At 48.3% G+C, this 17579-nt stretch overlaps 2 protein-coding genes across 7 annotated transcripts in view; one reads left to right on the top strand and one right to left on the bottom strand.

Annotated features, from left to right (window-relative positions):
* Positions 1 to 3937: 3937 nt before the first annotated feature.
* On the bottom strand, positions 3938 to 16010 carry LOC120246951 (basic salivary proline-rich protein 2-like). Its single transcript, XM_039254609.1, has 3 exons — positions 15909 to 16010; positions 6150 to 6259; positions 3938 to 5309 (listed from the first exon to the last, which is right to left on the bottom strand). Exons 1-3 carry the CDS (start codon positions 16008 to 16010, stop codon positions 3938 to 3940), a joined length of 1584 nt encoding a protein of 527 aa, XP_039110540.1.
* Positions 4301 to 17579, top strand: part of FAM110B (family with sequence similarity 110 member B) — a 152663-nt gene continuing 139384 nt past the window's right edge. For all 6 annotated transcript variants that reach the window (XM_039254616.1, XM_039254612.1, XM_039254614.1 and 3 more), the window contains exon 1: positions 4301 to 4601. The gene's annotated coding sequence lies outside the window, so the exon portion shown is untranslated. The remainder of the gene's footprint in view (positions 4602 to 17579) is intronic.

Below are 17579 nucleotides of genomic sequence, written 5' to 3'. Positions count from 1 at the left end.
AAAGGGAAGCATAAGTTTCGATGCTGTTTGGGTCCATTGAGGCATTAAAGAGGCATTTTGTTCAGTGTGCTCTTCCATTAAGCAGGGTGTGATTCATGTTTGCGTACTCCAAAAGTCCGTGTTGAAATCGTAACCCCCTCAACTGATGGTGTCAGTAGGCATAGCCTTTGGGGGTGATTAGGTCATGAGGATGAAGTCCTCATAAAAGAGACCCCAGAGAGCTCCGTGCTCCCTTCTCCATTCTGCCACTTGAGGACACAGTAAGAAGATCCCCATCTATGATCCAGGAAGTGGGCTGTCACTAGTCACTGACTCTGTTGGCATCCTGACCTCAGGCTTCCCAACCTACAGAACCGTGAGGAAAGAATTTCTGTTATTTATAAGCCATACAATCTCTGGTATTTTTTGTGAAGAGCAGTTCAAACGGACTAAGACACAGGAACATCAATGTATTACCTGTTTTAGAAAGAATTCCATCCATCGAAATAGTTGGAGTCATGTCCTTGAAAACTTCAATCAGAAAGAACAGTGCCTTCGTTGCTGATACAGACAAATACGTGAAACATCAGTGCTGACTTTCTGCAATGATTACTAAGGCAATGTTTTTTATCTGTGCCATCCAGTGGGGCTATCCGTGGCTTTTGGACACCTGAAAAGTGGCTAGTGTGACTGCGAAATTGAGGTCTTCATCCAATTCAATTTTAATTCATTTAAATTTAAATAGGCACATGTGGCTGGGTATGATCTTATTAAACAGATGACTCTCGGGCAAGTTTGGTTTAGAGTAAAAAATATATAGGCTTTGAGGTCCCCTGGACCAGCCTTTACATCCTTTGATCACTAAGTCTGTGACCTTGGCCATGTGACTAACCTTCCGTGGGCCGGAGCTTCTTGTTCATAAAATGGGGGTTATAATACTTATGCTTGGGGGCATTGCTGCAATTAGAAATGAGGCATGTAAATTGCCTAGCACAGACCAAATACTCAGTAGATGGTAGCTGTTACCAGTATTAAATGATGTAGGTCAGTATTCGTGACCATAACTCAATTGTTTTGATTTCTCCGATCATCAGCATGAACATGTAATAAACTTGAAATGTGCAATAGGAGATAACCCTCGGGCTGTTGCCTCTGGTGGAGTAACCTCTTCCTGTAACAACTGCCGATGTTTTTCTAGTTAGTGATTCTCTTATCTCTGCCTGGCTGTGAGCTGTCCTTTTACAGTGTGATGGCTTCTGCAAATCCTACGGAGAAGTCCTCACTGCTTTCTCTATAACCTCGCAAGAACTGTAGGCTGTTCAGGAAAAAAGACAAGTTGATCTTGTTCAATCAGTAACTTTAATTTTCCATACAATTCTGTCAATGGAGTCTGATCTGATGGTTTCTCAGGGGTCTTTTTTCCTCCTCGTGATCGAGACGAAGCACACGAATTCAGAGACCTTGTTTACCTTACCACTTGTTTACCTTAAACTGATCCTTACGATCTCTTGGGAGAACTCCTAAAAAAGTATATGTGCCTATCCCTCCTTCCCCTAACCTGGAGACCTGGCGTTGTTAAGGATTCCTTTTCATGGTTTGAAAATCATTGGTGTGTGCCATTTTTCTAGGGTAGGCTCTGAACCGAGGGGGACCCAGGTTAAATGAGAGATTCCTGACCGCCTCTAGGGTAAGGAAATCTCAGAGACATTACACGGATCAGCACAAGGATGTGGAGGGCCTCTGAATACTGGGCTGAAATTTTCCCTTGGGGAATCACTGCCAGTCCTTTGAACAAGTGGCACTTAGAGGTGGACCTGGATTCCAGAATTCTTTACTTTTCCTCCTAAGATTCCCTGTCATGTTTCTGGAGATGGCTCACCTACTTGTGTTTTCTTTCTGTGGGGCTCAAAGCTACTTGTGATATACTCTTGTTATTCAAGTCCTCGGCCTTCACGCATGAAATGTCACTAGTTATGGACATGGCCAAGTACCTATCCATCTGAAGAAAAACTAGCGAAAACTCCTCCCTTTAGAAACCACTCGTGCAATCAGAGGATCAGAGCAATGCCTTTGGGTCTTTCTGACCCCCTCCCTTGCTCCCCCAAACTCCTACTGTTCATGGTGACCTGTGAGTAATGGTCAAGCAATGTACAGATTAGTGTACAGATGCTCATTAGGGCACTAGCCAAATATTGTCACATAGTTTTACAGACAACGAGTTCTGTGGAACAAAAGAATTCCAAGCATAGGCCAATGGCCCACTTCTCCTAAACAGTATGCAACACAATAAAATTCCAGCACAACAAACCAATTTCAACAGCCCCTGAAAGTCTGTAGCAGGCCCTAAAATTTTCAATCCAGGGAAGAGGAAATGTCCCATGTCAGCAAATACGGGGGATTGTGAAGGCACGTTGTAGTGGAGTAATTGACAAGACAAAAAAATCTACTGGGATGTTCTGGTTTAGACATGCTTTTTCTCTGGTTTGCTAACCACATCTTTTATTAATTTTTGGTTTTGGGGAGGGCGATGTGAAAATGCTAAGTCTGCACTGGACAACAGTAATACCTTAAATGAGAAGCTTAGCCCTTTTAAAAGTTAGGACTTACTACTAAATGACCGTCTTGGCACATATTTTATTCTGAAGAAGCAATTTAGCTGACAGAGAAGCTAGGACTCATGGGCGACATTCCTGATTTTCAGAGCCTGGATCACCTGGGAATCTTTTATGGCCTTATTTTGGAAAGAAACCCAACTCCCAGGAAGCGAGAAAGACCGTTTATTGGTGCATTTCCTCAGAAATCCAGGGGTTTTGACTGGTTTCAGGCATGGCTGCAAGGAGGAGCTCATCAATGCCATCCATACTCTTCCCGGCTCTACTGCTCACTTGGCTTTCTTCTTCTGGCCTCACTCGCTAACGGGCTACCTCTGTCTTGCGTGGCACGATCTCAGAAGCCGTCAATATCAATCCGAAAAAGGACCCCCATTTTCCCAGATTAGACCCTCTGTATTTCCCCCCTTCCCTTTGTGCGCAGAGGATGAGACGTACTCTCATTGGCAACCTTGGGTCACGTGCCCCTGAAAAGGCAGGAAAGGTATCTCCTGCACAGTGTGAAAGAGTAATTCCCTCAAGGAAGAGGTTGGGGCAAAGAAGTTCCTCTTTTTTAATAGCTTACTTTGAGATCCGAGATGTTAGTTCCAATTTGCTACACAAAATACCTTTATTCTGCCATTACATGACTTTCGGATTTAACAGAGACCACAGCATAATGTGTGAGCATCACATGGAATGACTTAGTAGGCGGAAGGAAAGTTCTGTCTAAAACCCAGTATCATGTCGCTTGCTTATAATGGTTCTCTTCTAAGTAGCCAAAACTTTATTGTGGAAGCGTGAGCTTTTACTTGATAATTTCTGAACTGGACTGACACAAGCCACATAGTTCAAATATAGAGGCTCTTTCTGAGCAAATGCGATGAATATAGTTTTATTTCAAATGTACAAAAGGTATCAAGGAATCTCCGCTGAATATTTTAGAGAAGTAATTATGTTTTGAGTTCGTAGCTCATTCAGTCGTTTCGATAAATATGGATTTCCTCTACCGGAGTTCCCAAAAGCAAAACCTAAACCAGAATGTGCTCAGTATTCCTAAAACAACAAAGCCCTCAAAAAACCAACCAAGCGGATTAATAAGCACCTCTAACGAAAAAGCATTTACAAACCCTACAGTATGAACATGAATCATGATACACCCTGAAACATTTAGTCCGCTTGGAAACATCAGCCGGCCCAGGCTCCACGGGCCGTACATCGTGCCTGTGATTTCTAAAACTATTCTCTGCTGTTTTCTCCAAACGTTTTTTGGAGTCTTAAAAATGCCTTCAGACATGAAGTCTGCAAATGCTAAGCAGGCTCCCCAGAGTATGTGGAAGTTAGCGCGCAGAAAATGTCAGGCTCTCAGATCATCTGACGGGCTGACTACCAGGTGCGGTTATCACAGTCACAAGAGACTCCAGGTCCCCCGTGCGCGGTGGCCGGATCTGGGGCTTCCCGGCAGCGCGGAGCCTGCGGATTCCCCCCACCCGGGTGGGGGTGCGGAAGGGGTCTGACGCCTGGCTGTGGGAGGGGTGTGGAGGCGGGACCAGGGTGGGAGTGGAGGAGGGCACAGGGCTGGGCGAGGTGGCCCGGCTGCGAGCGGGGGTGCGGGCGGGGGCGGGGGCGGGGGCGGGCCCGGGGAGGGCTGCGGAGGGGCGGGGCGGGGGCGGGGCGGGGCGCCCTATGGGGGCGTGCACACTCGGCGGGGACACGCGCTCTGGGCCGCGGCAACTCGCTCCAAGTTCCCTCCCTCGCGCTCCGCGAAGCCAGCCCAGCCCTCCCCCTCGGCGCGGAGCGAGCGACCGCGGCCGCCGCCAGCCGGGCGCTCCACGGCCTTGCGTCCCGGGCCCCGGGCTCGCGCGGCCGGCGCTCCGTCCGTGGCCCCGCGGGGCCGGCGCCCGGACTCGGCGGCCCCCGTGCGGCCCGCGCTCGGCCCCCGTTTCTGGCGGGCCCGATCTTCCTCGCCGTCGTCCCCGGGAGCTCGGCGCCCGGCCGGGGCCGCAGCGTCCGGGGCCGGGGAGCGCGGCCGAGGTAAGGCGGGGCCGGGCCGGGTAGGGGGGCGGGGGCCGCGCGGCGCCCCGGCTGCGGACAATGCCCGGGAGGCGCGCGGCCGAGCCTCGGCGCCCGGCCCGGCTGTGCATCCGGCCGGGTCCGGGAGCCGCACCGGCCCGGACGGACCCCGGCCGGCGGCGTGGGCCGCGAGGGGAGGCGCCCGGCTGCGCGGCCCGGCGGGCGGGGAGGCCGGGCTCCCGGAGCGCGCCTGCTGCCCGCTGCTGGGGGAGCGGGTGGGCGAGGGACCCGGGCTCCGCTCGGTGCGTCTCCTCGCGGGGTCTCCAGCCTCGGGGGCTAAGTAACGGGGGTGGGGGGCGCAGGGGGGTATCTGGATCCCCTAATCGCCGGCTGGGAGACTCTCGCCAGAAATGCAGATTCAGAGGCTCTGAAAGTTTGCATGTGGTTCCCCCTCCAGCTCCACCCAGGGCCTCCCTCGTCTCCACTTTTCTTTGAAAGCGTACGGATTTGAAAGGGAATGGGATTATCCTCGGCTCACTCGTGCCCCGGGCCCCGGCGGCGCTCCCGACTCGCGGCCCCGCGCGTGCCGGCGGTGGGGACCGCGGGTGCCCGCCGCGCAGCCTGGGGGCCTGTGGCCGTCGTCGGAAGCAGGAGCGGCGTGGGGCCGCGGCAGTGACAGTTGTGCCCCGCGCAGGCTTGGGGGAGGGGGCGCGGGTCACTTTGCTGTTGCTTCAGGTCCTCGGGGAAGTGGAAGGAAAGCACCTGGTGCCCGGCTTCTTCACCCTGGCGAGTTGCTGCGCGCTTCCTGAGCTACAGAGCCGGACGGGCTTTCCCCTGCTGCCCAGGGTTCAGGCGCACCGTGGGTTTTCCCTCGCGGCCATGCCCTGTGCAAAATCTGGCACCCGTCTGGCAGCCACTGCATGGCTGGCATTATGAGGACTGCAAACCGGTCTGTTTTTGAGAAGGGGAGCGTGATGGTCGAGTCAGCGGTTTTGCAATGTAAATAGAATGACTTTCATTTCCCCCATTTCCCTTGTTGGTGTTGAAGATACATATCCAGCATTCCCCCACCCCACCCCACCCCCATTCACACTTAGAGCCCTTCCCTGGAAAATACCTGTATCACTCGTACGTGTTTAGTGACGTCACAACCCCTGGTCATTCAGATGAGCTATTTATTAATAAGCATAATTATTTTAACCTAAGGGCGAGGGTGTTGATAAGCCAGAATTCTTGGTCCGGAACATCCCATCGATTTATCCTGTGGTATTTACGGTGCTTGTTCAGATCTTAACGACAGGAAAGTCACTAATCGAACAGGGAGGTGGCCGTGCGTTGTCAACCTTGATAATCTGTAAAGCGCTTTGAGCAGTGCTTGGAACACAGCGCTAGGGGAGTGTCACCGTAGTTTTCTTTTTCATTTTTATTATCAGTCCGTGTCCTTTTCTGTTTGGAAAGCAGTTGTTTTGTTTTTAAAATGGAACATTTTCTAAGTCATGGTCTGTTTTAAGTGACTGGTTTAGTTCTAGGGCAGAATGGAGATCCGGTGGTGGCTTTGTTACGACTGACCATCGGTTCTCTGCTTTCTTCTGCACAAGATCGGTAAGGGCAAGAACATAGTCCAGAACAGTCATATCTAGGTACGTTTCATAGTAAGGAGATTTAATTATCCTGAAGGGCTAATTGAGGAGAAGCGTAGACATTAGGAAAACCCAGTCTCTGGACCCCATTCTGAGCCCCCTGGTTCTCTAGCTTGATAACAGTACTTCCATTTGAACTTGAAAGAGCCATGTCGGCACAACAGTTAGGTAACTGGCACTGGGTCCAAAGGCGATAAAATACAAATGTGTACACTGTATCTACATCAGCCAGATCCGGTAATTCCTACTTATGCTTCCGATCTTTAGAGCAGCCTAATTAGCAAACCTACGAAAAATTCAAACTACTGACTTGCCATGTGTCAGTAACGAAATGATTATGTCTGCTACCTAGATATTTTAAAAGATCATCAGTTTACATGCATGGTGAGGTTTCCTCGCTCCCTTCCCCCAACCCCTTTAACTTTGAAACGGTATCTCTTTCATTCCTCAACAGTTTACTTAGCTCAGCAAGGGCATGGCTTTAACTCCTGGGGCCCTGCTGTCCCCAAGCTGCCGTAGACACAGTGTGGCGGTAGGTGGCGCTGTGGATAATCTTGGTGATCAAGTAGTGGAGGAGGGATTACTTTAGTAATCCCTTCCTTCTCTCCCCAAAACATACTCTTACCCCACGGATACTGTCTAACAGTCTTTTTAGGAATACACTTTGTAAAAAAAAAAAAAGCCTGTCCTTTGTTTTTCCGACTCTTTTAGACTATTTACGCGGCCACAGTTTTCTCTCTGAAAAGCCATGGTATTCCAGGTGTTAAGATGAACCTTTCCTGTAAAAATGTGATTTAATCAACTGTACTCTTTACTCTTCTGTTTCCAGGGTAGAATAAGGTTGATTGTTCTGAGCCTCGAGGATGTCCAGCTTACCTGGACCTATTTTTTTTTTTTTTTAATTTTAGAGGGGAGAGGGGTAGAAAGAGGGGGAGAGAATCTCAAGCAGGCTCCCTGACGGGGGGCTCGATCTCATGACTGAGATGATGACCTGAGCTGAAATCGAGAGTCTAACGCTTCACCCCCTGACTACCCGGGCACCCTTTAACCTGTACCTTTTGTCAATACTTACCTTTTAAGAGAGGAAAACAAATGATGAGAAACCCAGTTACATCATGACTTTATTTAAGAAAACAACTTCTTGGGGCACCTGGGTGGCTCAGCCGGTTGACCATCCGATTCTTGATTTCGGCTCAGGTCCTGATGTCACAGTTCATGAGTTCGAGCCCTGCACAGGGCTCTGTGCTAACGGTGCAGAACCTGCTTGGGATTCTGCCTCCCTCTGTCTCTCTCTGCCCCCTCTGCCCCTCCCTATTTCTCTCTCTCTGTCTGTCTCAAAAATGAATAAGCAAACGTTTAAAAAAAAGAGAGCAGCCTCTCATTGATTCTCAATTTTACCATTTTTCTGACTCCCCGTATGATGCAATGAGAATTGATATTCAGGATAAAGACTCTGAAGGTCTTCAAAGCCATGACTCATCCGAGAAAAAAATACATTCATTCTGTTTAGTTCAGCACCCGGGGTAGTGAGTGAATCAGAAGATTCAGAAGAAGGCTTTCTCGACCGTAATCTGAGTTGTCTCTGTGGACCGGCTCGGGGACAGTTGACAGTGCATTTCTCTTTATTCCCAAGCAGGATAGTTGTTATCTCCTTTCTGTTGGTGACGCGGAGTGACTGGCTGAGCACGTAGCTAATAAGTAGCAAAGCAGTGCTTTCACCCCTGGGCTCTGTGTGTCCCTGGAGCCCGTGATCTTGCCCCCACACTGAGCAGGATAACCTCTGATTTGCACATCCAGGAGGTGCTCATTACATTCTTTTTGGGCTAGATACCAACAGATCTCTTCTTTATAACGGAGCGACATGCTCTCAAATTCCTGGGCAGCGTTTAGTCATTCAGGGGTCCCAAACAGGAGAAATTAAGCTAATTTTAATGTTTAGAGGCAACCTCTTAACATTTTGCAATAGCTTATTAAAGACTGATTCTTTTTTTTAAAAAATCTTTTAAATGTTTTATATATTTCTGAGAGAGAGAGAGAGAGAGAGAGAGCATGAGCAGGGGAGGGTCAGAAAGAGAGGGAGACACAGAATCTGAAACAGGCTCCAGGCTCTGAGCTGTCAAGCAGCGAGCCTGATGCGGGGCTCGAACCCACGAGCCATGAGATCATGACCTGTGTCGAAGTCGGACGCTTAACCGACTGAGCCACCCAGGCTTCCTAAAGATGTTTTTTTTAAGAGGGCTGAGGAGAAAGGATGACTGGTTTGACCACCTTGAACTACGGAAAGGCCACTGTAGACCGCTTACATTATGAAATAATGTTGAGACTATTTCTGGTTTTCTGGCTCAGGTGATCTGGTGAAAGTCTTAGCTTCTCTTGCCTCCCCCCGCCCCCAACTTTCTTTCCCTTGGGTTAAGGGAGCTTTATTCATTTATTCATTTACTACTAGTCATTTACTCATTCGTTCATCACTTAAAAACATCCAATAATTAAATACGTTATGACGATTAATAATGAACCATTGGCTAAGTGCTCCTTTCAGTGTATTCATTTTTTTCAGTTTTACCTTTTAGCCAGACCTGAATTTCATGATTCTCGTGGTCTCTAAGATGGAAATCGTGACGGAAATACAAAAAAGTAGGTTTGGAGAATTGTTCAGAAGAAGACACACATTCTGCCCAAAATGTTTACCAAAGAATCTAAAGGGAGCGTTGGTTCTGAAGTTTGAATGGCTAAGTTGCAGGCTCGTTGGACACGGAAGATCTGGGAGAAAGTAGTAAGAAATATAACGTGTCATGGTTTGTGTATGTCATCTTCCACACAATTAACTGCCAAAAATTAGGGTGCAGGCAAGGTTTCAGAATTTTTGCAGAATACACTTCCCTCCTGTTTTCAAGCCTGGGTTGGTTTCTAGATGCTCTTTCGTAATAACAAAAATGAATGACCTTAAGTCATGCATCTAACTATTCTGACACGTTAGGTTTCCTCCTCCTTATGAGAAAGGACTGCTTGTAACGTTTACGTTTTTAACATGGAGTCTCACGAAAAGAATCCATAAGAACGCAGCAGTCAAAGACTTAAGACTCAGTTTTTGGTTTGTTTTGTTTTAGAAACTTGAGTAGTTAGTAGATGAAGCAGATTACTTCCTCTTTACAGGGTACGCTTGGTGATAAAAATAGTGACCCTGTGGATGATTTAAACAATTTTAAACTGGAGCTAAGGCTGGGGTATAAAATTGTAAACATTTTAGAGGGAAGTTCAAAGGTGAATACTAAGCAAAAGGAAACAATATGTCATTGGCAGACAGGTTTTCTAGAAGAATTACAAGAATTCTGTGGTATGTTTTACAGATACATCAGAGCAAAATCAGTGGGTCTTGAAATTATCCAGTTCCAGATAAAGTTTTCAAAGATACAATTTAGAAGCATATGGGAAATTTCTGAGCGGTTATCTGGGAAGGCAAAGCATTTGCTCCTCATAAGCCCCCCTGGAAGCTTCTTTCTTCCCTTTTTTTCTTTCTTTCTTTCGTTCTCTTTTTCGTTCTTTTTTTTTTTTTAATGTTTTATTTATTTCTAGGAGAGAGAGAGATAGACAGCGTGAGCAGGGGAGGGTCAGAGAGAGAGGGAGTCACAGACTGAAACAGGCTCCAGGTTCCGAGCTGGCAGTCAGCACAGAGCCCGACGCGGGGCTCGAACCCACGAACCGCGAGATCATGACCTAAGCGAAAGTCGGACGCTTAACCGACTAAGCCACCCAGGCGCCCCTCTTTTTCGTTCTTTTGTTCTTTCATTCTTTCTTTTGTTCATTCGTTCTTTCTCTCTCACCCCCCCCTTTTTGTCTTTTTCGGGAGGAGTCACAGATATACTTCAAAATGATCATTGTCAGCATTTTTTTTTTGGTCCCATTGGCTGGAACATAATGAAAAGGAAGTAACTATGAGGGGCGCCTGGGTGGCTCAGTCAGTTAAGCGTCCAACTCTTGATTTCAGCTCAGGTCATAATCTCAGTTTGTGAATTCGAGCCCCACATTGGGCTTTGTGCTGACAGTGGAGATCCTTGCGGGATTCTCTCTCTGCTCCCACCCTCAAAATAAAGAAACTTAAAAAAAAATTTAAAGTAACTATAAAAATGAATGTAGCTTAGTAATATATTCTATTATGGTAATTATGTTAAATGGATAGCTATAGAAGATTCTTCGTGTGCCCAGGTACTGGGGATAAGCAGTGCTCAAGAAAGACAAGGTTTCTTCATCTTTGAGACTTTACGGTATAAGTGGAGGCAAAAGGTAATACAATAAACAAAAACTGAAAGGCTAGTTTAAAGCAGTAATAAGTGCAGTCAGGAGTGACCATGGCCATCTGAGCTGGGCTGGGGGTCCGAGAAGGCTCCAAGAAGGGTGTTTGAGCTGAGACTTAAGTGGAAAAAAAAAAAGGAGGAGGCCAACCTCTGGAAGGTCTCTGGGAAGCGAGGGTGGCTTGTGCAAAGGCCCTGAGGCAGGCAGAACCAGCCTTTGTGAAGAATGGGAGCTTGAAGCAGAGGATCCAGGTCAGCAAGGCCTTGAAGGCCATGGCAGGTAGAGTTTCTGTTTATTCTAAAGTAGAGGGAGCTGTTGTAGAGGGTGTGAGGCCTGGAGGACCAGGCTCTGGTGTGCAGATCTGCAGCTCACGTGGAGAACGGCCTGTCGGGAAAGAGCAGAAACGAGGAGCCAATTGGGCTGGAAGGAAACAAAGGAGATGGGGGTGGGGAACCTGATATTTGCACAGGTTTGAATGTCTCCTCACCTAGGCCACTATTGAGCTTAAGATGCACCATTATTGTATGTGATACTAAGAAAGAAAACATACCGCCCGGTAAACTGGGATACATCCCCCCCCCCCCCCTTGTGACAGGAATCCTCATTTCAGGTGTTCCAATGGGAAAATTCAAGTGTCTTGTATTTGGTGAAATACGGTACGTTCTGGAGCTCAAGGTGAGAGGCTCACTGATTTGCGTTTTATTTCTACTTCTACGTCAGTGATACAAACCGAATCTTGTTATTGGGAAGGAGCTGGGGGGGCCATATGTAGCGGAATTCCCTACCTGAGGATCAGAAGCCGGTGTAGATGATTGCGTCCGGCGTAAGTAGGCTTTCTGATACTTTAAAAACATGTCGAGAAGGCAGATTCTACTGCCCCCAGACGCGCTACGGACTGTTAGTGTCAGGTTCAAGGGGAGTCACGGACACTGTGGGCGCATTCAAAACGGGGTGGCAGAGCCCTTGGGAATTACAAGCTTTATTTCTGTTACACCGGGAGCAGGCAGGGTGAGGCAAGGTGAGGGCCGGTCAGGGCCGTGAGGATTCTAAGCCAAACACTTAGTTGTAGGCCAGCAAGTAGTTAAGCCCATGGCTGAGACACTGAGAGAAAGTTTTATGGTTGAGTCTGTCTGGGTGTGAAGATGGGCTCTGTGTGAACTTGGGTGAGTTGTGGAGGCTTCTGGAACCTCAGTTTCCTGATCTGGTAAATGGGGATAATCTACAGCGTAGGATCGCTGTGAGGATGAAGTAATCCGATGCTTGCAAAATGCCGGGCGCTCCATTGAGATGCATTGTTACGTGTTACTGCGTCACAGATTTAATGCCTTGTACCATCTGTCTTTTTTTCTTTTTTAATGTTTATTTGTTTTAGAGAGAGAGCATGGGGTAGGTGGGAGAGAGAGAGAAAGAGACAGAGAGAATCCCAAGGAGGCTTCGCTCCATCAGCGCAGAGCCTGATACAGGGGTCTTGAACCATTGGAGCCAAGAGTCAGGCGCTTAACCGACAGAGCCAGCCAGGCGCCCCACTCCGTCACTCTTATACGTTCTCATCTACGGGTCACAGGATGAAAGTCGCTTGTGCAGAGACTCACCCTGACCACTGACGCGAAAGTAGCCCCTTCCCCAACCACCCTGTTTCCCATTGTCCTGCTGTATTTTCTCACAGCCCCCATGCCTCACCAAAACTGGAGAACTTGTTTACATATCGAAGATGCATTTTCCAGGGTGAAAGGGATGCTGTCACGTAAGGTGCCGAAGCCACATCGCCTAGAACCATGCCGGGCACCTGGCACGCTTCCTACGCGCTCACCGAACAGGGTGCGAGGGACCTATTGGTGAAGAGAGCCTTGCTTGTTGGGACCTTGAAGGCCCTAAAGTCTGAGATGCCGGCTCTCAGGCACCTCGTCCTCCTATAAAAACCACAAGAGTAAACATGGCAGAGAGACACACCCGCTGTAGAAAAGCGACCAGCGCTTGTGACACTGCGCTGGCCAGTCCAGAGGCTGGTGCTGAAATCGCGGCCGGAGCCGCAGTCAGCAGTCTGGACCGGGGGCTCTCTCCCCTGCTCCCGAGTTCTATTCGGTCACTTAGGACGCCGCCACCTCATTAGAATGACTTTAGTTGGGGCATTTTGATGCTGTTTGTGTTTTGCGAAAGGAAATATTTATATATAGTTCTTCCCAGGTGTTTAATCTTTCACATTGCTTCCTTGTTGACAGCGGCCTTTGGGTTAAGTTCAGGGAATAACATCTAAGCACTTATTTTCACACCCGGCGCAGACTCTCTGCCATCATAGATGTGTGCATGTATCCACTTGCGCGTGCATTCTGTTAGTCCTCTTTCTTTCCCTGGCCACCAAGGGGCCATCGCTTCCATGGTGGGTCCGTGAATCAAGCACGTCTGTGTCTCGTCGTCCTCTTGACTACGAGTTGGATTTGAAAAATCCTTTTAATCTCTCCCTGGCCAGTGCTCATTCAGATGATTGTTAATTGGAATGTTGTGATGTTTAAGAATCAGACGCTGTTCTTCCCAGCACCTTTTGTTCTTGTTTAGTGACCATGAGCGAAGAAGAGGAATCCTTGTGTTGATTCCGAATATGACTGGTCATGGGTTCTCTTCCTCGCTCTGCGGGCTTTGGTCTAACCTGCAGCGTAGATCGGGTGTATAACCATGTAGACCACGTAGAGTGCTTTGGTCAGTGTGGCCACCATCTTTTTTTTTTTTTTTAACGTTTTTTTTTTATTTATTTCTAGGAGAGAGAGAGAGAGAGAGAGACGGCGTGAGCAGGGGAGGGTCAGAGAGAGAGGGAGTCACAGACTGAAACAGGCTCCAGGCTCTGAGCTGGCAGTCAGCACAGAGCCCGACGCGGGGCTCAAACCCACGATCCGCGAGATCATGACCTAAGCGAAAGTCGGATGCTTAACCGACTAAGCCACCCAGGCGCCCCATTGTGGCCACCATATTTGAGGGGAGTGACTGGCTATCTAGCAACTCAGCTGTTTAATTTAGTGAAGATTTTATTCTTTCCAATTCCTGTTAGTGGATTGATATTTGTATTCCAACCATAGAGATCTACGTTTTGTGGCAAGTTGAAATAATTATCTACCTGTATTGTTTGGCAGTTGGTTTTTTAAATAACTTTTTTAAATGTTCATATATTTTTGAGAGAGAGAGACAGAGCACGAGCCGGGGAGGGTCAGAGAGAGAGGGAGGCACAGAATCAGACGCAGGCTCCAGGCTCCAAGCTGTCAGCACAGAGCCCAATGCGGGGCTCGAACCCATGAACCGCGAGATTATGACCTGAGCTGAAGTCGGACGCTCAACTGACTGAGCCACCCTGGCACCCTGGAAATTGGTTTTAGGTGAATATTCCAGAGAAATAATAAGAGTACCATGCATGTCCTTTAGTTGAGTGTGTGTGAGTGTGAGTGTGAGGGTCCAGTGTCCCATATGAACTTCACAGTGGCCACATTTTCCAGCTAGAAGTGGCTCTGCCCTGCCGCTAATGTCACCTGCTCCAGCTCATAGCGCCTGCCTTTCCTCTCTGATGCCTTTCCTCTCTTCCTTTCAGGATTCCCCAGCACAGGACCGAGCTGCTGTAGTTCTTAATGCCCCGTTGCTATTTCCACATGCCTTTTCCAGAGAAATTCCAGTGTGAGCCTTTCCGCTGTTGAAAAGCTCTGTCTGCCCTCCGGACCTTTCCCAAAAGGGGTCTAGATACTGTGAGTTAATGATCAAGAGACAGCATCGCCGAGACCTTTGGAGTCAGGATACTAAGACGTGATCAAACATGTGTATACCTTTGGTGTCTGAAATACTTAAATATCCTCATTTTAACCTGGACTTTGTATTTTGCCAGATAGCGTGCGTTAGTCATACAGACCTTGTGTTAGTCAGTGTCTTCCTGAGAAACAGAATCAATAGATTCCCGTCGCTCCCTCTATCTCCATCTCTTTTTAAAGGAGATTTGTTATAAGGAAGTAGCTCATGCAGATACCGAGGCTGGGAAGTCCCATCTGTCTTCTGGAGACATGGTGTAAATTCCAGTGGGGGGAGGGGGTGGGGGTGGGGGCGGCAAGACCGATGTCTCAGCTCGCAGAGTCCGGCGGAGATCAGATGGTCCCCTCTACCCTTCTGTGGTGTCCCGGCCCTCCACAGACTAGATGAGGCCCACCCACATCATGGACGACGGCACCCTGCTTTACTCAGCGGACAGATTCAAGTGTTCATCTCACCCAGAAAGGGCCTTACAGGAGCATACTTGCTTAACCAGGTATCGGGCCCCTGGTGGCCCAGTCAGGTTGATGCATACACTTCTTTAGCCTGAATGCCAGGTCCCTGCCTGTTGAGGAGAATGGAAGTGACCTCGCTCCTGCCTCTGACCGCGTCCCTTCTCTGAAGAGTCCTGGTGCCCTTGTTGAAATTGTCAGTGTGCTTTGCGAATGCGGACCAGCGCATCCCAGCGCTGCCTGCGTGACGCGGGAGACGCAACATCAGCGAAGCAAAGGTTCATCTTTTTATTTCGGGAGAAAAATAAAGCTTCATCACGTTCTCTTTCTTCCGCCACTTTTCGGCCCCTCCAGCCCCTCTTGAGACAGAAGCTTCTATAAAAGGAGCATGATGTGAGCTGGCCTTTTTCCCCTTGCATTTTGAAAAGTAAGGAAGCAAAACTCCTAGAAGAAGCTTCCCTCTCCCAGGAAAAGTGTAAATTCCTCAAACCTGAAATAGCAGACCTACCGGCAGGAAAGGCAGCTTTAGTCTGTGCTCATAGATTTTTGATCGATTAGTCGATGCTTTGTGGCCTAGTGAAATGCCAGTGTAGGAGTCATGAAAAGCATGCATTTGGAAAGGGTGAATTCTTTCCCCTGCATCTGAGCTGACGTCAGGAATGTGCCCGGGAGGGAGACAGGCCTTCAGATGGGTGGTTCTTCCCAGCTAATTTGGGAGCATCTTGATATTGAAGTTAAGACCCTGGCCTCCCTTGACATCCTCTCTGTCTCTGAGTCTGAAATATCTCTCCTGCTTACGCTTCTTTGCGTTCTCTTTTCTTAAGATTATTTCTTTTGAGAGAGAGAGGGAGGGAGCGCCCACAGTGGGGAGGGGCAGAGAGAGAGAGAGAGAGAGAGAGAATCCCAAGCAGGCTCCACACTGTCAGCACAGAGCCCAGTGAGGGGCTCCATCCCATGACCGTGAATCACCACCTGAGTCCGGGCAAAGAGTTGGCAGCTTAACTGGCTGAGCCACCCAGGCGCCCTGACTCTCTGCATTCGCAGTGCATCTTCCCCTTAGTTCAGTCCTTGGCCATCTTCTCCTTTCCGAACCTGAGCCTTCTCCCCCTCCTGCCTCTATTCTACCGTCTCCAGAATCAGCCGAGGTATCGGTCTGTCACATCGCTCACCTGCTCCAAGCCCGGACCGCATGCTTCAAACCAGGTCTTGTTAACATTCCGTACCTGCTCTTCCCAGGGCGGCTCCCGTGTGCCTCTGACATCTCCCTGCATCGCACCTGCTGTTGCTTCTGCCTCGACTGCCCCTTCCTCTCCGCTCCACTCCATGCAATCCTGATCACCCTAAATAGCTTCTGTCATGCCTCCTCTCTGATTATTTTCCTTGGCCACACATGGTCTGAATAAAAAACCATCATGTTTTTTATGATGTTTAAATAACTTGAATGCAAGGGCATAAAGAGGTTTCTGCCTTATACTATTGTACGACTTGATAGAGGGCCATGAATCGCATTCAGGCCAGCACCTTCTTGTGAATATATGCTTCAGCCTTAAGCCACTCTGCTGCATGAGTGCCTTGCATCTCAAGATTGAGGTGAATGATCTCTCAGACCCTGAAGGAGTTTGCAGCTGGAATCAAGGCATTGGACACAATCCCGAGATCATGGAGAAGACGAGAGGTGCCAGAATCAAGATAAATACCCTGGTTTTTCAAGAAGTGACAAGAAATTCCAGACCCACGCTGTCCAAGATGACAGCCACCTGTGGCTACGGAGCACTGGCTGTGTGGCTAGCATGACTTGAGGTACCCTGGAAATGCGATATATCCCAAGTTTTGCAGATTCCGTGTGAAAACAGAATGCAAAGTAACTCATGAGTATTTTTTGTATTGCAGGTTAACATGATCATATATTGGATTGATTGAATCGAATAAAATCTATTATCGAAATTCATTTCATATTTTCCTTTTTAGTTTGTAATATACCAGGAGGATTTGAAATAACATATATGGATTGCATCTGTGGCTCGCATTATATCTCCATAGGAGGGTGCTGTTCTAGACTCTACAATTCAATTATTATTATTTTTCTCCCTATCCTTGGCAGCATCCTGAAACAGTGTTCAGCAGATGATTGGTTGTGTGCTTGCAGGAAGGAAGTAGCAATCACCGAAAGCAAGAATCGTTTCATGAAGAACAAATCATGCCAAGCGAACCCCGTTTCTTTTTCCCGAGGTTACTAGCCTAGAAGATCAGAAGGCTGCTGTAGATTTCTACTTGGATCTCTGTGAAAACATTCGGAACATGTCCTCTGATCAGCTCGAGGACAACTCAGAGTCCATAGAATTGTGGTCAGTTGCGTGGCTGCGTCCGTAGCTGGTTGAACTCGGTTCTCAGAGTATCTTCTATTGATTGTTGTGTCAGGAGCAGGTGGGGATGCCTTCAGGCTTCGCTTAGAGCTCGGCCCATTTGAGTGACATGACAGAACAGAGACGAAGGGCGTTTGCGAAGAGGTCGAGTCTGACGCGGTTTCAGTGGTCTGAATGGTCTGCCGAATGGTCTGGATCCCATTCATGGAACGCATTTATTGAGTTTATTTGTGCTCAAGGCTCTCCGTTGGGTGCTGAGAATAAAAATTGATAAGACATTGTCCCTAACCTCAAAATGTCATCTGGCGGGAAAGAAACCCTCCAATAAAATCACACTCTCTGTGGTAACACTTCGGTAGAAGCGTGTGTGTGTGTGTGTGTGTGTGTGTGTGTGTGTGTGGCTGCCCGGCAGTACAGAGATTATCACCTCACCTCTGCTGCCACAAAGAATGGCTGAGTATTAATTGGTCTGAAACT

This window comes from Hyaena hyaena, unplaced genomic scaffold, assembly GCF_003009895.1.
Source record: "Hyaena hyaena isolate Hyena2069 unplaced genomic scaffold, ASM300989v1 scaffold_495, whole genome shotgun sequence".
Taxonomy (NCBI): Eukaryota; Metazoa; Chordata; class Mammalia; order Carnivora; family Hyaenidae; genus Hyaena; species Hyaena hyaena.
The sequence above is the reverse complement of the archived record's forward strand: the minus strand, read 5'-3'. Positions and strand labels throughout refer to the sequence as shown.

Excerpts from the sequence above, each read along its gene's own strand:
- LOC120246951 (XM_039254609.1), bottom strand. The coding sequence starts at position 16,010 with ATGCAGGGAGATGTCAGAGGCACACGGGAGCCGCCCTGGGAAGAGCAG. Across the intron at positions 6,260-15,908 it reads GCGGTCCGGGCTTGGAGCAG|CCCTTCAGGATAATTAAATC; the intron begins GTGAGCGATGTG and ends CTCCTCAATTAG. Across the intron at positions 5,310-6,149 it reads AAGAAAGCAGAGAACCGATG|CAACAGCAAAGTGACCCGCG; the intron begins GTCAGTCGTAAC and ends GAGGACCTGAAG.